This window comes from Calonectris borealis, chromosome 6 (genome assembly GCF_964195595.1).
Source record: "Calonectris borealis chromosome 6, bCalBor7.hap1.2, whole genome shotgun sequence".
Classification (NCBI taxonomy): domain Eukaryota; kingdom Metazoa; phylum Chordata; class Aves; order Procellariiformes; family Procellariidae; genus Calonectris; species Calonectris borealis.
Genome location: NC_134317.1, coordinates 26,416,707 through 26,437,061, shown reverse-complemented (window position 1 = coordinate 26,437,061; position 20,355 = coordinate 26,416,707). Strand labels below are relative to the sequence as shown.

The 20,355-nt window shown below is 41.4% G+C and overlaps 1 protein-coding gene across 1 annotated transcript in view; it reads left to right on the top strand.

Annotated features, from left to right (window-relative positions):
* TTN (titin) overlaps positions 1–20,355 on the top strand; it is a 246,608-nt gene that overhangs the window by 197,577 nt on the left and 28,676 nt on the right. Inside the window, exons 284-290 of the mRNA XM_075153897.1 lie at positions 129–719; positions 812–916; positions 1,423–1,620; positions 1,708–2,004; positions 2,145–2,732; positions 2,826–3,128; positions 3,243–20,348. Coding sequence (XP_075009998.1) covers positions 129–719; positions 812–916; positions 1,423–1,620; positions 1,708–2,004; positions 2,145–2,732; positions 2,826–3,128; positions 3,243–20,348 — 19,188 coding nt within the window. The remainder of the gene's footprint in view (positions 1–128; positions 720–811; positions 917–1,422; positions 1,621–1,707; positions 2,005–2,144; positions 2,733–2,825; positions 3,129–3,242; positions 20,349–20,355) is intronic.

Genomic DNA, 20,355 nt, shown 5'->3' with positions numbered 1-20,355 from the left:
ATTACATTTATTTTATATTTACTATTATTACTATGCATACATACAAATCAGATGCCTTTAAAACAGCATCTTAATTTTATCACAGAGTTTATGCATAGTTGAATAATCGGTTTCTTTTATTTTTACAGTGGCACCTGATCTTGATTTAAGAGATCTGCCTGATTTGTGCTATATAGCTAAAGAGGGTAGCAACTTCCGTCTTAAAATCCCGGTTAAAGGCAAGCCTGTCCCAACTGTAACTTGGAAGAAAGATGAAGACCAGGCACTTACGGAGAGTGGAAGAGTTGCATTTGAATCTACAGCAGTTAACACCACACTTGTAGTACATGACTGCCAGAAAGCTGATGCTGGAAAATACACAATAACTCTGAAGAATGTTGCTGGCAGCAAGGAAGGCACTATTTCTGTGAAAGTTGTTGGCAAACCTGGCATACCAACAGGTCCAGTGAAATTTGAAGAAGTCACAGCCGATGCCATAACCTTAAAATGGGGCCCTCCAAAAGATGATGGTGGTTCAGAAATCACTAACTATGTCCTAGAGAAGAGAGATAATGTAAACAATAAGTGGGTGACTTGTGCCTCTGCAGTCCAGAAAACCACATTTAGAGTTACAAGACTTCATGAAGGAAATGAGTATACATTCAGGATCAGGGCTGAAAATAAATACGGTGTAGGTGAAGGTCTTAAATCTGACCCTGTCATTGCAAAACATCCATTTGGTAAGTATCCATTGTAATTTTCAAAATTGAAAAAAGTGTTTTAAGAGTGATATTTATTTTTAATGTTACTGCATCTTTTTTATATTGCTTAGATGTGCCAGATGCTCCTCCACCTCCCAAAATTGTGGATGTTCGGCATGAATCTGTAGCTTTAACTTGGACCGATCCCAAAAGAACTGGAGGCTCACCAATCACAGGTATCTCCCCAAAAGCCTCCCTAGTATTTCAGTTCTTAATAGTTCTTTCTCTCTGTCAAATGGTAAGATAAAACTATCAGGTATTTATGCTTTAAATTGAGTGAGTGATTGATTGATTGATTCAGTTCACTCTTTTACTTCCTACTCTTTCTCTATGATGAATTTTTTAAAAAATTTAACTTAAAAGTCGGGGAAAGACTAACTGAGAAACAATATCTTTGCACAAAGCCAAAATATCTAAAGAAAGAAAAACAAACTCACCTATGTGTTACATCACTTGAGTCTATAAAATTAGCAATTTGCATTTACAAACAACTTGTCATTGCAGTTGCATACAGCTGTATCGTATGTATGTTCACATCCATTTCTTAATCTGGTTTTCAGTGTTCCTCTTGCACAATGCCTATACGACATGCCATACGGGCAGTATGATGTTTCACAATGCTATGAGAAATGAAGATTTCTAGAAAACCCCTCATATTTTCATCTCGTCATTTATCTTCTAGGTTATCACATTGAAGTCAAAGAAAGAAATAGTCTTCTGTGGAAGAGAGCAAATAAAACGCCAATAAGAACAAAAGATTTCAGAGTGACAGGGTTAACTGAAGGTCTGGAATATGAATTCAGAGTAATGGCAATCAATATGGCTGGAGTAGGTAAACCAAGTCTACCATCTGAACCAGTTGTGGCACTTGATCCTATTGGTAAGTCATCAGGAGAATAAAAAGGAAAATTCTGAGATTTGAAATAACTTTTGTTTGACCACTATTTATGTTTTTTTTTTCTTCTAGATCCCCCTGGGAAACCTGAAGTTATCAATGTAACTAGGAACTCAGTAACACTCATTTGGACAGAACCAAAATATGATGGTGGACATAAGTTAACTGGCTATATTGTTGAAAAGCGTGATTTACCCTCAAAGACTTGGACAAAAGCTAATCATGTGAATGTTCCAGACTGTGCATTTACTGTAACTGACCTCACTGAAGGCTCCAAATATGAGTTCAGAATTAGAGCAAAGAACACTGCTGGAGCTATCAGTCCTCCATCTGAATCCACAGGAACCATAATATGCAAGGATGAGTATGGTAGGTAGATGACATTAAAAATGTAGAATTTTATTTGAATAATTAACATCAAATTCTCTTTCTTTTTTTTCTTTTTTCCTATGTTCTTATTATAACAATTGGGTTTTTTTGTTTGTGTGTGTGTTTGTTTGTTTTGACAGAGGCACCAAGCATTGTTATCGATCCTACTTTGAAGGAAGGTTTAACAGTAAAAGCAGGAGACACCATTACAGTGTCTGCTATTAGTATCCGTGGCAAACCACCTCCAACTTCAGCATGGTCAAAAGCTGGGAAAGATTTTAGACCTTCAGAGCTTGTGCACATTGCAACCACACCAACTTCTTCTACTCTAACCGTCAAATATGCAGCCAGAAAAGATTCTGGAGAATATACAATCACTGCAACCAATCCTTTTGGCACTAAGCAGGAGAACGTACATGTGAAAGTTTTAGATGTTCCAGGACCTCCGGGGCCTATTGAGATCAGCAATGTTTCAGCAGAAAAAGCAACCCTTACATGGTCACCTCCTGCAGAAGATGGTGGATCACCAGTCAAATCATATGTTCTTGAAAAGAGAGAAACTAGCCGACTGCTCTGGACATTGGTTGCTGAAAATATTGAAAGCTGTAGGCATGTTGTTAGCAAGCTCATTCAAGGAAATGAATATGTTTTCCGCGTCTCAGCAGTAAATCAATATGGCAAGGGTGAACCAGTACAATCAGAACCAGTTAAAATGGTGGATAGATTTGGTATGTAGAACAAGCTAAGAAGTTCCAGTGTGTTTTTATTAATCTCTGAAGACTTGATTTTTGTTTTAACTGTACTTTCTTCTTCCTTATCAGGTCCCCCAGGCCCTCCTGGAAAACCAGAAGTAACAAATGTGACTAAAAATACTGTCACAGTTACCTGGAAAAGGCCAGTAGATGATGGTGGAAGTGAAATCACAGGTTACTATGTGGAGCGAAGAGAAAAGAAAGGTTTAAGATGGGTCAGAGCAACAAAGAAACCAGTTTCAGATCTTAGATGCAAAGTAACTGGTCTCCTGGAAGGAAATGAATATGAATTCCGTGTCAGTGCAGAAAACAGAGCAGGAGTTGGGCCACCAAGTGATGCTTCAAACTCAGTCATATGCAAGGATGTTGCATGTTAGTATCATGCCTTTTCTTTTTTGGGGTGGGTGAGATGGGCAGGGAGCATTTACACAGCATAAGAGCGACTTCCTCTGTAATGTAATATTTTATCTTTTCCTTACTTTTCAGACCCACCAGGTCCACCTGCAAATCCAAGAGTGACTGATACTACAAAGACAAGTGCATCTTTAGCCTGGGGCAAGCCTCACTACGACGGTGGTCTTGACATCATTGGCTATATAGTAGAGCATCAAAAGGAAGGAGAAGAAGAATGGGTAAAAGACACTACAGGGACTGCTTTAAGAATCACTCAGTTTGTTGTTGCTCATCTGCAGACAGGAGCCAAATACAATTTCAGAATTTCTGCCATGAATGCTGCAGGTGTCGGTGAACCAGCAATAATTCCAAGTGTGGAAATCAAAGACCGGGAAGAGATTCCTGACTTTGAATTAGATGCTGAGCTAAGAAGAACACTTGTTGTTAGAGCTGGATTAACTATTCGGATTTTTGTGCCAATTAAAGGACGTCCAACTCCGGAAGTTACATGGACAAAAGATGATGTTTCACTCAAAGGACGTGCCAGCATTGAAAATACAGACTCTTTTACACTCTTGATTGTCACAGAGTGCACCAGATACGATGCAGGAAAATACGTAATGACTCTTGAAAATGCTGCTGGTAAGAAGACTGGCTTTGTAAATGTAAAAGTCTTGGATACACCAGGTCCGCCAATAAACCTTAAGCCTAGAGAAATAACCAAAGACAGCATCACCCTCCAATGGGATATGCCTCTGATAGATGGCGGTTCACGTATAACAAACTATATTGTTGAGAAACGTGAATCAACTCGGAAAGCATATTCAACAGTCACAACCAACTGCCAGAAGTGTTCCTTCAGGATTCCTAATTTGGTTGAGGGGTGTGAATACTATTTCAGGGTGCTGGCTGAAAATGAGTACGGTATTGGTGAACCAGCTGAAACTGCAGAACCAGTAAGAGCTTCTGAGGCACCATCCCCACCTGAGAGCCTTAATATCATGGATGTAACACGGAACTCAGTTAGCCTGGCTTGGCCAAAACCAGAACATGACGGTGGCAGCAAGATCACCGGGTATGTAATTGAAGCACAGAGAAAAGGAACCAACCAGTGGGCACACATCACCACTGTAAAAACGCTGGACTGCGTAGTAAAGAATCTAACTGAAAATGAAGAGTATACTTTCCAGGTTATGGCAGTTAACAGTGCTGGAAGAAGTGCCCCAAGAGAAAGCAGGCCAGTTATTATCAAGGAGCAAACAATGTTACCAGAGTTTGACCTCCGTGGTATCTACCAGAAAACAGTCATTGCCAAAGCTGGTGACAATATCAAGATTGAAATCCCCGTGCTTGGTCGTCCAAGGCCTACTGTGACTTGGAAGAAAGAAGATGAGATACTTAAGCAAACACAAAGGGTAAATTATGAAAATACTGCAACTGCAACCATACTAACCATCAATGAATGTAAACGAAGTGATAGTGGTCAATATCCTCTGTCAGCTAAAAATATTCTTGGAGAAGTTAGTGAAGTAATCACAGTTCAGGTTCATGACATACCTGGACCTCCTACTGGACCAATCAAATTTGATGAAATTTCATCTGACTTTCTAACATTCTCATGGGAGCCTCCTTTGAATGATGGTGGTGTACCAATAAGTAACTATGTTGTAGAAATGCGTCAAACTGACAGTACCACATGGACTGAATTGGCAACCACAGTGATACGTACTACATTTAAAGCCACTCGTCTTACTACTGGAGTTGAGTATCAGTTCCGTGTTAAAGCTCAAAACAGATATGGAATTGGTCCAGCCATTACTTCAGCATCTGTAGTTGCCAACTACCCATTTAAGGTACCTGGGCCTCCTGGCACCCCTCAGGTGATTGCAGTCACTAAAGAAACCATGACCATTAGCTGGAATGAGCCAGTTACTGATGGTGGAAGCCCAATTCTGGGATATCACATTGAAAGAAAAGAACGAAATAGCATTCTTTGGCAGACTGTAAGTAAAATGCTGGTATTGGGCAATATCTTTAAATCAACTGGACTTACCGATGGCATTGCATATGAATTCCGTGTTATAGCAGAAAATCTGGCTGGGAAGAGTAAGCCAAGCAAGCCATCTGAGCCTGTGTTTGCCCTAGACCCAATAGATCCACCTGGTAAGCCAATACCTCTGAACATTACAAGACATGCAGTTACACTGAAGTGGACTAAACCAGAATATAATGGAGGTTTTAAGATAACTGGCTACACCGTTGAAAAAAGAGACCTTCCTAATGGCCGTTGGCTGAAGGCTAATTTCAGCAATATACTAGAGACTGAATTCACTGTAAGTGGTTTGACAGAAGATTCTGCCTATGAATTCCGTGTGATTGCTAGGAATGCTGGAGGGGCTGTTAGTCAGCCCTCTGAGCCATCAGATGCAATAACTTGCAGAGATGACATTGAAGCACCAAAGATAAGGGTGGATGCTAAATACAAAGACACCTTAGTGCTGAAAGCAGGTGAGGTTTTCAGACTTGAGGCTGATATTTCAGGTCGCCCTCCACCAACTATGACATGGACAAAAGGAGAAAAAGAACTTGAAGACACAGCAAAATTAGAAATAAGAATAGCAGATTTCTCTACTCTTCTTATCAATAAAGATTCTTCAAGAAGAGATGGCGGTGCCTATACACTTACTGCAACAAATCCTGGTGGCTTCGCCAAGCATATCTTCAATGTTAAAGTTCTTGATAGACCTGGTCCCCCAGAAGGGCCTTTGGCTGTCTCTGAAGTCACTGCAGAAAAATGTGTGCTGTCATGGCTACCTCCACTGGATGACGGAGGAGCAAAGATTGACCATTATGTGGTTGAAAAACGTGAAACCAGTAGATTGGCATGGACAGCTGTAGCCACAGAAGTTCCATTAACTAAACTGAAGGTTACTAAGCTGTTGAAGGGCAATGAGTATGTGTTCCGTGTTATGGCTGTCAACAAATATGGAGTTGGTGAGCCTCTGGAATCAGAGCCCATTCTTGCAGTAAATCCATATGTGCCACCTGATCCTCCTAAAACACCTGAAGTTACAGCAATTACAAAAGATTCTATGGTTGTCTGTTGGGGTCATCCTGATTCTGATGGTGGGAGCCCAATAACTAACTATATTGTGGAACGTCGAGACAGGGCTGGTTTACGGTGGGTGAAATGTAACAAACGGGTTGTTACTGATTTACGTTATAAAGTGTCTGGACTGACTGAAGGCCATGAATATGAATACAGAGTCATGGCTGAAAATGCTGCTGGAGTCAGTGAGCCAAGCCCAACCAGTCCATTCTATAAAGCTTGTGACACTGTATTTAAGCCTGGTCCCCCAGGTAATCCTCGTGTTTTGGATAGCAGCAAGTCCTCAATTACAATAGCATGGAACAAACCAATATATGATGGTGGTTCAGAGATCACGGGTTACATGGTTGAGATCGCACTACCTGAAGAAGACGAGTGGAAGATTGTAACTCCACCAGTAGGTCTAAAGGCCACTTCTTTTACCATCACTGACCTGAAGGAAAATCAAGAGTATAAAATACGGATATACGCTATGAACTCTGAAGGTCTTGGAGAACCTGCTCTTGTTCCTGGGACTCCAAAAGCTGAAGAAAGAATGCTACCTCCAGAGATTGAACTTGATGCAGAACTACGTAAAGTTGTCACTATTAGAGCCTGCTGTACTCTAAGGCTCTTTGTCCCAATTAAAGGAAGACCAGCACCTGAAGTAAAATGGACAAGAGAACATGGGGAATCTTTGGATAGAGCAAGCATTGAATCAACAAGCTCTTATACTCTACTTATTGTTGAAAATGTAAATAGATTTGATAGTGGCAAATACATACTGACAATCGAAAACAGCTCAGGTAGTAAGTCAGCATTTGTGAATGTCAGAGTTCTTGATACCCCAGGGGCACCTCAAGATTTGAAAATAAAAGAAGTTACAAAATCATCAGTTACACTCACATGGGAGCCTCCTCTCATAGATGGTGGCTCTAAGATAAAAAATTACATTGTTGAAAAGCGTGAATCAACAAGAAAAGCTTATTCAACTGTTAATGCCAATTGCCACAAGACCAGCTGGAAAGTTGATTCACTGCAAGAAGGCTGCAATTACTACTTCAGAGTCCTAGCTGAAAATGAGTACGGAATAGGCCTTCCAGTTGAAACTTCAGAATCCGTAAAAGTATCAGAAAGACCACTTCCGCCAGGGAAAATAACTTTGTTGGATGTGACAAGAAATAGCGTATCCTTATCTTGGGAAAAACCTGAACATGATGGTGGTAGCAGAATTCTGGGCTACATTGTAGAAATGCAAAGCAAAGGCAGTGAAAAGTGGTCAACATGTGCTACAGTAAAAGTTACTGAAGCCACCATCACAGGATTGATCCAAGGTGAAGAATACACCTTCCGTGTTTCAGCTCAGAATGAAAAAGGTGTCAGTGATCCTCGCCAGCTGGGTATACCAGTCGTTGCAAAAGATCTTGTGATTCCACCAGCTTTCAAACTACTGTTTACCACTTTCAGTGTTCTGGCAGGAGAGGACTTAAAGGTTGATGTTCCTTTTGTTGGTCGACCCAAACCAGCAGTGTTTTGGCATAAAGATAATGTGGCATTGAAGCAGACTACAAGAGTAAATGCAGAAAGTTCAGAAAATAACACGGTGTTAACAATAAAGGAAGCATGCAGAGAAGATGTGGGGACATATTTAGTTAAACTTACAAACTCTGCAGGTGAAGCAACTGAGACCCTAAATATTGTTGTCCTTGACAAACCAGGACCTCCAACTGGACCAGTAAAAGTAGATGAAGTAACAGCAGATAGTATTACCATTTCCTGGGAACCACCCAAGTATGATGGTGGTAGCTCTATCAATAATTACATTGTAGAAAAAAGAGACACTTCTACCACCACTTGGCAGATTGTGTCAGCTACTGTTGCAAGAACAACAATAAAAGCATGTCGATTAAAGACTGGCTGTGAATATCAGTTCAGAATCGCAGCTGAGAACAGGTATGGGAAGAGTACCTATCTCACTTCAGAGCCAATCATAGCCCAATACCCATTTAAAGTTCCTGGTCCACCTGGAACACCTTTTGTAACAAATGTCTCAAAAGACAGCATGGTGGTACAATGGAATGAACCAGTCAATGATGGTGGTAGCAAGATCATTGGGTATCACTTGGAGCGCAAAGAAAGAAACAGCATTCTGTGGGCTAAACTGAATAAAACACCTATTCCAGATACCAAATTTAAGACAACTGGCCTTGAGGAAGGTCTTGAATATGAGTTCAGAGTTTATGCAGAAAACATAGTGGGCATTGGAAAAGCAAGTAGAGCATCTGAATGCTATACTGCACATGACCCATGTGACCCTCCAGGTCGTCCAGAACCTATAATTGTCACAAGAAGCTCAGTAACACTTCAGTGGAAGAAACCTGTATATGATGGTGGAAGTAAGATCACAGGCTATGTTGTTGAAAAGAAGGAGCTACCTGATGGTCGTTGGATGAAAGCAAGCTTTACAAATGTCATTGATACTGAATTTGAAGTAACTGGTCTAGTTGAAAACCAAAGGTATGAGTTCCGTGTTATAGCGCGAAATGCTGCAGGTGTTTTCAGTGAACCATCTGAGAGCTCAGGGGCAATTACAGCAAGAGATGAAGTAGAACCACCTCATATAAGTATGGATCCAAAATACAAAGACACTATTGTAGTGCATGCTGGTGAGTCATTCAAGCTTGACGCTGATGTTCATGGCAAACCAATACCTTCCGTTCAGTGGTTAAAAGGTGATCGTGAGCTGACAAACACTGCTCGTATGGAAATAAAAAGTACTGATTTTGCCACAAGCCTTAGTGTGAAGGAAGCCATTAGAGTTGACAGTGGTCAGTATGTACTACTGGCAAAGAATGTTGCAGGTGAAAAGAAAGTTCCTGTTAACGTCAAAGTTCTTGATAGACCTGGACCACCAGAAGGACCTGTTGAGATTACAGGCGTTACTGCTGAAAAATGCATGCTGTCATGGAAACCTCCGCTACAAGACGGTGGTAGCGATATCTCGCACTACGTTGTAGAAAAAAGGGAAACCAGTCGCTTGGTGTGGATGGTTGTTGATTCAAATGTGCAAACCCTAAACTGCAAAGTTACAAAACTTTTAGAAGGAAATGAATATGTTTTCCGCATCATGGCAGTAAATAAATATGGCGTTGGTGAACCTCTTGAGTCCGAACCAGTACTCGCAAAGAACCCATTTGTAGTGCCACTTCCACCGAAGGCACCAGAAGTCACAGCCATTACCAAGGATTCTATGATAGTTGTATGGGAAAGGCCAGCCTCAGATGGCGGTAGTGAAATCCTAGGCTACGTCCTTGAAAAACGAGATAAGGAAGGTATTCGCTGGACAAGATGTAACAAACGCCTGATAAGTGAACTGCGATACAGAGTGACGGGGCTTATAGAAAATCATGATTACGAGTACAGAGTTTCAGCTGAAAATGCTGCTGGTCTTAGTGAACCAAGCCCTCCTTCCACTTACTACAAAGCGTGTGATCCTATTTACAAGCCAGGTCCACCCAATAATCCTAAAGTTGTGGATATTACAAGATCTTCAGTTTTCCTTTCATGGGGTAAACCTATCTATGATGGTGGCTCTGAAATTCAGGGATACATTGTGGAAAAATGTGATGTAAGTGACGGTGAATGGGCAATTTGTACCCCTCCAACTGGAATTAAGAATACTCACATGGAAGTAGAAAAATTAGTGGAAAAACATGAATACAAATTCCGCATATGTGCAGTTAATAAAGCAGGAGTTGGAGAGCATGCAGATGTTCCCGGTTCTGTTATTGTGGAAGAAAAGATGGAGGCACCGGACCTCGACCTTGACATGGAATTAAGGAAGATTGTAAATGTGAGGGCAGGAGGTTCCTTAAGACTGTTTGTTCCCATCAGAGGTCGTCCAACACCTGAAGTAAAATGGGGTAAAATGGATGGTGAGATCAGAGAGGCAGCTATTATTGATACCACTAGCAGCTTTACTTCCCTTGTTCTAGACAATGTTAACAGATTTGATACTGGAAAGTATACGTTGACTTTAGAAAACAGCAGTGGAACAAAGTCTGCCTTTGTCAGTGTAAGAGTACTGGATACCCCAAGTGCACCTGTTAATTTAAAAATCAGAGAGATCACTAAAGACTCTGTTTCACTTTCATGGGAGCCTCCTCTCTTGGATGGTGGAGCAAAAATAAAGAATTACATTATTGAAAAGCGTGAAGCAACAAGAAAGGCATATGCAGCTGTTGTAACGAACTGCCACAAGACTTCATGGAAAGTAGATCAACTTCAGGAGGGCTGCTGTTACTTCTTTAGAATCTCTGCTGAGAATGAATATGGAATTGGCCTCCCTGCAGAAACAAGTGACCCAATTAAAGTTGCTGAAGTTCCACAGCCTCCTGGAAAAATAACAGTGGATGATGTCACGAGAAACAGTGTCTCGCTAAGCTGGTCAAAACCTGAACATGATGGTGGCAGCAAAATCATACAATACATTGTTGAAATGCAAGCAAAGGGTAGCGAGAAGTGGTCAGAGTGTGCTCGTGTAAAAACACTTGAAGCAGTTATTACTAACCTAACTCAAGGGGAAGAATATCTTTTTAGAGTAATGGCTGTAAATGAAAAGGGTACGAGTGATCCTAGAGCACTTGCAGTTCCAATAGTTGCCAAAGACCTGGTGATTGAACCTGATGTAAGACCCGCTTTTCACAGTTATAGTATCCAAGTGGGACAAGATCTGAAAGTAGAAGTACCAATTGCAGGTCGACCTAAACCAACTGTTACCTGGGTAAAAGATGGCCAGCCATTAAGGCAGACAACAAGAGTCAATGTTAGCGATTTGACTGATCTCACTATATTGAATATTAAAGAAACTAGCAAAGAGGACAGTGGCACTTATGAAATCACTGTGGCTAATGTTGTTGGGCAAAAGTCTGCCTCCGTTGAAATTATAACTCTAGACAAACCTGACCCTCCAGTAGGACCTGTGAAGTTTGATGAAATAAGTGCAGAAAGTATTACCCTATCATGGAATCCCCCAGCGTACACAGGCGGCTGCCAAATCACCAACTATGTGGTTCACAAGAGAGATACAACCACCACTGTATGGGAAACAGTTTCAGCTACTGTTGCAAGAACTACACTGAAGGTGACTAAACTGAAAACTGGTTCAGAATACCAGTTCAGAATATTTGCTGAGAACAGGTATGGGCAGAGTTTTGCATTGGTATCTGCGCCAGTTGTAGCACAGTACCCCTACAAGGAACCAGGACCTCCTGGCACACCATTTGTGACAACGGTTACAAAAGACTCCATGGTCGTACAGTGGCATGAACCAATAAATGATGGTGGCAGTAGAGTGTTGGGCTATCATCTTGAGAGAAAGGAGAAAAACAGCATTTTATGGGCTAAAGTGAACAAGACTATTATTCAGGATACAAGTTTTAAGACTACTAACCTTGAAGAAGGAATTGAATATGAGTTTCGAGTTTCTGCAGAAAATATTGTTGGTGTAGGCAAAACAAGTAAAGTTTCTGAGTGCTATGTAGCTCGTGACCCATGTGATCCTCCAGGTCGCCCAGAAGCTATAATAATAAAAAGAAGCTCTATTACTCTACAGTGGACCAAACCAGAATACGATGGTGGAAGTAAGATTACTGGTTATATTGTAGAGAAACGTGACTTACCAGATGGTCGCTGGATGAAAGCTAGCTTCACAAATATCATTGAAACTCAGTTCACTGTAACAGGGCTTACTGAAGACCAAAGATACGAATTTAGAGTAATTGCAAAGAATGCTGCAGGTGCAATAAGCAAACCTTCTGACAGTACAGGACCAATAACGGCAAGGGATGAAGTTGAACTTCCACGAATTTCAATGGATCCAAAGTACAAAGACACAATTGTTGTAAATGCTGGTGAAACATTCAGACTTGAGGCTGATGTTCACGGAAAGCCACTCCCAACCATTAAGTGGTACAAAGGAGATAAAGAGCTTGAGGAAACTGCTAGATGTGAAATAAAGAACACAGATTTCAGTGCATTAATAATTGTAAAAGATGCTATTAGAGTTGATGGTGGACAGTACATTTTAGAAGCCTCTAATGTTGCAGGAACAAAGACAGTACCAGTAAATGTAAAAGTCCTGGACAGGCCAGGACCTCCAGAGGGCCCAGTCCAAGTGACAGGAGTTACAGCTGAAAAATGTTCATTGGCATGGGCTCCTCCTCTTCATGATGGTGGCAGTGATATTTCTCATTACATTGTAGAGAAGAGAGAAACTAGTCGCCTAGCATGGACTGTTGTTGCTTCAGAGGTTTTACCTACAATGCTGAAAGTAACAAAACTCTTGGAAGGAAATGAATATGTTTTCCGCATTATGGCAGTTAACAAATACGGGGTTGGTGAGCCTTTAGAATCTGTGCCAGTAATGATGAAAAACCCATTTGTGGTTCCTGGACCACCAAAGGCCTTGGAAATTACCAACATCACAAAGGATTCTATGACTGTCTGCTGGAGCCGGCCAGATAGTGATGGAGGTAGTGAAATCATAGGTTACATTGTAGAAAAGAGAGACCGAGCGGGCATCAGATGGATAAAATGCAATAAACGCCGAATTACAGATTTGCGATTAAGGGTTACAGGATTAACAGAGGATCATGAATACGAATTCAGAGTTTCTGCTGAAAATGCTGCTGGAGTGGGTGAACCCAGCCAAGTTTCTCCTTACTTTAAAGCTTGTGACCCCATGTTCAAGCCTGGCCCACCTACAAATGCCCATGTTGTGGATACCACCAAAAGTTCAGTTACACTTGGCTGGAGTAAACCTATTTATGACGGTGGTTGTGAAATCCAGGGATACCTTGTAGAAATCTGTAAAGCAGACGAAGATGAATGGTCACTTGTTACTCCACAGACAGGTGTACATGCTACTCGATTTGAAATCAAAAAGCTTACTGAACACCAAGAATATAAACTACGAGTGTGTGCCCTGAACAAAGTTGGTGTAGGAGAGGCTGCATCAATTCCTGGTACTATTAAACCAGAAGATAAACTTGAAGCTCCAGAACTTGATATTGATTCAGAGCTAAGGAAAGGGATAGTGGTTAGAGCTGGCGGGTCTGCTAGGATTCACATACCATTCAGGGGACGACCAACACCTGACATCACGTGGTCTCGAGAAGAAGGTGAATTCACAGAAAAAGTTCAGATTGATAAAGGCATAAACTACACACAACTTTCAATTGACAACTGTGATAGAAATGATGCTGGAAAGTACATTCTTAAGTTGGAGAACAGCAGTGGTTCTAAATCTGCATTTGTTACAGTAAAAGTCTTGGACACACCAGGACCACCACAAAACTTAGTGGTAAAGGATATAAAGAAGGATTCTGCTGTATTATCTTGGGAACCACCCATTATCGATGGTGGTGCAAAGGTAAAGAACTATGTAATAGACAAGCGTGAGTCAACCAGGAAGGCATTTGCAAATGTTAGTGCTAAGTGTGGCAAGACAAGTTTTAAAGTTGAAAATCTTACAGAAGGAGCAATTTATTACTTCAGAGTTATGGCTGAAAATGAATTTGGAATTGGTGTTCCAGTTGAAACCACGGACGCTGTCAAAGCCTCAGAGCCACCTCTGCCTCCTGGGAAAGTAACGCTCACTGATGTGACTCAGAGAAGTGCATCACTTGCATGGGAAAAACCTGAACATGATGGAGGTAGCAGAATTTTGGGATACATTGTCGAAATGCTGCCTAAAGGAACAGAAAAATGGAGTGTTGTTAGTGAGACCAAAACATGCAATGCAGTTGTGTCTGGTTTGAGTCCAGGACAAGAATATCAATTTCATGTGATTGCCTACAATGAAAAAGGCAAAAGCGATCCCAGAGCACTTGGAATTCCTGTGATAGCTAAAGACTTGACAATTGAGCCAAGTTTCAAACTGATGTTTAATACATACAGTGTACAGGCTGGAGAAGATCTGAAGGTAGAAGTACCATTTATAGGTAGACCCAAACCTGCTATTACTTGGGCAAAAGATGAACAGCCACTGAAACAGACAACCAGATTACATATTCAGGATACATCAACATCAACTATTTTACATATCAAAGAAAGCAACAAGGAAGACTTCGGTAAATATACAGTAACAGCAACAAACACAGCAGGTACGGCAACAGAGCACCTGAGCATAATTGTACTGGAAAAGCCTGGCCCACCACGAGGACCTGTCCGCTTTGACGAAGTTAGTGCAGACTTTGTTGTTTTATCATGGGATCCACCTGATTATACTGGTGGCTGTCAGATAAGCAACTATATAGTAGAAAAGCGTGACACAAGCACTACCACGTGGAGCATTGTTTCAGCAACTGTTGCAAGAACAACTATCAAAGCAACAAAGCTTAAAACAGGTTCTGAATACCAGTTCAGGATTTCTGCTGAAAATAGATATGGGAAGAGCTCTCCTTTGGATTCTAAACCAGTTGTTGTGCAATACCCCTACAAGGTGCCTGGGCCACCTGGAACCCCATTTGTAACAGCAGCTTCCAAGGACCATATGATCGTACAATGGCATGAACCAGTTAATGATGGAGGAAGCAAAGTTCTTGGCTACCATCTTGAACGTAAAGATAAGAATAGCATTCTTTGGACAAAACAGAACAAGTTACTCATTGCAGACACCAAATATAAGACAGATGGCCTTGAAGAAGGTCTTGAATATGAGTTCAGAGTTTCTGCTGAAAACATTGTTGGCATTGGCAAAGTCAGCAAAGTATCAGAATTATATGTTGCCCGAGATCCTTGTGACCCACCTGGCCGCCCAGAGGCCATTGTTGTTACAAGAAATAATATCACGCTGAAGTGGAAAAAACCAGAATATGATGGTGGAAGCAAAATAACTGGATATATTGTAGAAAAGAAAGAACTACCAGATGGTCGCTGGATGAAAGCCAGCTTTACAAATGTATTGGAAACAGAATTTACAGTAAGTGGTCTTGTTGAAGACCAACGATATGAATTTAGAGTAATTGCAAGAAATGCAGCAGGTTGCTTGAGTGAACCATCTGAAAGTACAGGGCCCATTACTGCCAGAGATGAAATTGAAGCACCAGGGGCTTCACTGGATCCTAAATACAAAGATGTCATTGTTGTTCATGCTGGAGAAACCTTTGTTCTTGAAGCTGATATCCATGGCAAACCTACTCCTGACATTACATGGTCAAAAGATGGTAAAGACCTTGAAGAAACAACTACAAGAATGGAAATTAAATCTACTATTCAGAAAACAACTCTTATTGTCAAAGACTGTATAAGAGTAGATGGAGGTCACTATACTCTTAACCTCAGAAACGTTGGTGGCACAAAATCTATACCAATCACTGTAAAAGTGCTAGACAGGCCAGGACCTCCAGAAGGACCTTTGAAGGTTACAGGTGTCACTGCAGAAAAATGCTACCTGGCATGGGCTCCGCCTTTACATGACGGTGGTTCTAGTATCTCACATTATATTATTGAGAAGAGAGAGACAAGTAGGCTTTCATGGACACAAGTAGCAACAGACGTGCAGGCTCTTAACCACAAAGTAACCAGACTCCTTGCTGGCAATGAGTACATTTTCCGTGTAATGGCAGTGAACAAATATGGAACTGGAGAACCCTTGGAATCTGAGCCAATTGTGGCTCGTAATCCATACAAACCCCCTGGTCCTCCTTCAACACCTGAAGTTTCAGCAATCACAAAAGATTCTATGGTGGTAACATGGGGTCGCCCAGAAGACAATGGGGGAGCTGAAATTGAAGGTTACATACTTGAAAAACGAGACAAAGATGGTATCCGGTGGACCAAATGCAATAAGAAAAGACTGACGGACTTGCGATTCAGAGTAACAGGTCTTACCGATGGGCATTTCTATGAATTTAGAGTTTCTGCTGAAAATGCTGCAGGGATAGGGGAACCCAGTGAGCCATCCATTTTCTATCGTGCTTGTGATGTATTATATCCACCAGGTCCGCCAAGCAATCCAAAGGTTACAGACACTTCCAGGTCATCAGTTTCCCTTGCCTGGAGTAAGCCCATTTATGATGGCGGTGCTCCAGTTAAGGGATATGTAGTAGAAGTAAAAGAAGCTGCTGCTGATGAATGGACTACCTGCACCCCACCAACAGGCCTACAAGCAAAACAGTTCACTGTAACAAAACTTAAAGAGAACCAGGAGTATAACTTCCGCATCTGTGCCATCAACTCAGAAGGAGTAGGAGAACCTGCTACTATACCTGGTACAGTCATAGCAGCGGACAAGATTGAACCTCCTGAAATTGAACTTGATGCAGATCTCAGAAAAGTAGTCACTGTACGTGCTAGTGGTACATTACGCCTGTTTGTCACCATCAAAGGAAGACCAGAACCTGAAGTTAAATGGGAGAAAGCAGAAGGAACAATTAGTGAGCGAGCTCAGATTGAAGTCACTAGTTCCTATACAATGCTGGTCATTGATAATGTGAATAGATTTGATAGTGGTAGATACAATCTTACTTTAGAGAACAACAGTGGCAAAAAATCAGCTTTTGTTAATGTCAGAGTGCTTGATACACCTAGTGCACCTACAAACCTGACAATCAGAGAAGTGAAGAAAGATTTTGTAACATTAGCCTGGGAACCGCCACTTATTGATGGTGGAGCTAAAATTACCAACTATGTAGTTGAAAAGCGAGAATCCACAAGAAAGGCGTATGCCACAATTACAAACAACTGCTCTAAGAATTCCTTCAAAATTACTCAACTACAAGAAGGATGTAGTTATTACTTCCGTGTTCTAGCTGTAAATGAATATGGGGTTGGCTTACCAGCAGAAACACCTGACCCAGTTAAGGTTTCTGAACCACCTTCTCCACCTGCAAAGGTCGTTCTTGTTGACGTGACTCGCAGCTCTGCTTCAATTAAATGGGAAAAGCCAGAGAGCGATGGTGGCAGTAAAATTACTGGTTATATAGTAGAAATGCAAACTAAAGGAAGTATAAAATGGAGTGCATGTACACAGGTGAAAACATTAGAAGCAACAGTAACAGGCTTAAGTATGGGAGAAGAGTACAGTTTCAGAGTGATTGCTGTTAATGAAAAAGGAAAAAGTGATCCAAGAGAACTTGGTGTCCCAGTCATTGCAAAAGATATTGAAATCCAGCCATCTGCTGAGCTCCTTTTCAACACATTCACTGTGAAAGCTGGAGATGACCTTAAGATTGATGTGCCATTCAGAGGGCGACCTCTTCCAGCTGTTAGCTGGAAGAAGGATGGGAATCCCTTAAAAGAGACAACCAGGGTAAATGTTCAGACATCAAAGACTTCAACTTCACTGTCCATCAAGGAAGCTTCAAATGAAGATTTGGGACATTATGAGTTACACCTTTCAAATACTGCTGGCTCAACAACAGCTTCTTTAACTGTAGTTGTCCTTGACAGACCAGGACCACCAACTGATGTGCATATAGATGAAGTTAGTGCTGATAGTGTAACTCTGTCTTGGAAACCTCCAGCATATGATGGTGGGTGCCATATTAGCAATTACATTGTGGAGAAGCGAGAAACTACCACAACAACGTGGGATGTAGTATCTGCAGCAGTTGCAAGAACATCAATTAAAGTACCTCGACTCACCACTGGCTCTGAATATCAGTTCCGTATTTGTGCAGAAAACCGCTATGGGAAAAGCACTTACACTAATTCTCCTTCGGTTGTGGCAGAGTATCCATTTAAGCCTCCGGGACCACCTGGAACTCCTCATGTGGCACATGCAACTAAAGCTTTCATGATTGTAACCTGGCAGGTACCAGTTAATGATGGAGGTAGCAGAGTACTAGGATATCACTTGGAGCGTAAAGAAAGAAGCAGCATTCTTTGGACAAAAGTCAACAAGAGCCTTATACCTGATACGCAAATGAAAGTTACCGGTCTCGATGAAGGACTGCTATATGAATATCGTGTGTATGCTGAAAACATTGCTGGAATAGGCAAATGCAGTAAATCATGTGAACCAGTTGCTGCAAGAGATCCATGTGATCCTCCTGGTCAACCAGAAGTTACTAATATTACAAGAACATGTGTCTCACTGAAATGGACTAAACCAGAATATGATGGTGGAGCTAAAGTAACAGGATATATTATTGAACGCAGAGAGATACCAGATGGTCGTTGGCTAAAGTGTAATTTTACTAATGTGCAAGAAACATACTTTGACGTAGGCGGACTTACAGAAGACCAGCGATATGAATTCCATGTGATTGCAAAGAACGCTGCTGGACTCTTCAGTCAGCCATCTGAATCAACTGGACCTGTGACTGTTAAAGATGATGTAGAGGCTCCAAGAATTATGATGGATGCCAAGTTCAGGGATGTTGTAGTTGTGAAAGCTGGAGAAGTGTTTAAAGTCAGTGCTGATATTGCAGGACGTCCAATACCAGTGATTTCATGGACAAAAGATGGCAGGGAGCTTGAAGGAAAAGCTAGAGTTGAAATAGCCTCAACAGATCACACTACTGCAATAACCATTAAGGACTGTATTCGTGGTGATTCAGGACAGTATGTACTAACATTACAAAATGTTGCAGGAACAAGATCTTTGGCAATTAATTGCAAAGTACTTGATAGACCTGGCCCACCTGCAGGCCCATTAGAAATAAATGGCCTTACTGCTGAAAAGTGCCATTTATCATGGGGACCCCCTCAAGAAAATGGCGGTGCAGATATTGATTATTATATTGTAGAAAAACGTGAGACCAGCAGAATTGCATGGACACTTTGTGAAGGAGAGCTTAGAACAACATCCTGTAAAGTGACAAAACTACTGAAGGGTAACGAGTATATTTTCAGAGTGATGGGAGTTAACAAATACGGCACTGGTGAGCCTCTAGAAAGTGTTGCTGTCAAAGCCCTAGACCCATTTACAGTTCCAAGTCCACCTACATCTTTAGAGATCACCAGCGTGAGCAAAGATTCGATAACTCTGTGCTGGGCAAGACCTGAGTCTGATGGAGGCAATGAGATCTCTGGCTATGTAATTGAAAGGCGTGAGAAAACTAGCCTAAGATGGATTCGTGTAAACAAAAAGCCAGTTTATGATTTAAGAGTGAAATCATCTGGTCTCCGTGAAGGATGTGAATATGAATTCCGGGTTTATGCAGAAAATGCTGCTGGCCTCAGTCTTCCAAGTGAAACCACACCATTAATTCGGGCAGAAGATCCAATCTTCTTGCCATCTCCTCCATCTAAACCTAAGATTATGGATTCTACAAGGTCAAATATCATAATTGGGTGGACAAAGCCACTGTTTGATGGAGGTGCTCCAGTAACGGGATACACAGTTGAATACAAGAAAACTGATGAAACTGACTGGACAACTGCTATTCAGAACTTAAGAGGCACAGAATACACCATAACTGGATTAGTATCAGGCTCTGAGTATGTCTTTAGAGTGAAATCCATTAACAAAATTGGTGTCAGTGAACCAAGTGATGTCTCAGAACCTCAGGTGGCAAAAGAAAGAGAAGAAGAACCTGCATTTGATATTGACAGTGAAATGCGGAAGACACTAATTGTAAAGGCTGGTGGATCATTCACAATGACTGTTCCTTTCAGAGGCAAACCAGTCCCAAATGTAATGTGGAACAAACCAGACTCTGATCTCCGTACACGAGCAAGCATTGATACTTCAGATAATTGCACATCTCTTACTATTGAAAAAGCAACAAGAAACGATTCTGGAAAATACACATTAACGTTGCAAAACATCCTGAACACTGCTACCTTGACTTTAATAGTCAAAGTTCTCGACACTCCCGGCCCACCATCTAATATTGCAGCAAAAGACGTAACTAAAGAATCTGCTGTGTTATCTTGGGATGTTCCTGAAAATGATGGTGGAGCACCTGTAAAGAACTATGTTATTGAAAAACGAGAAGCTAGCAAAAAAGCATGGGTCACTGTGACAAACAATTGCCATCGTCTGTCCTACAAAGTGACTGGCTTGCAAGAAGGTGCCATTTACTACTTCCGGGTTTCTGGAGAAAATGAATATGGTGTTGGAGTACCTTCTGAGACCAAGGAGGGAACAAAAATAACAGGTGTGTT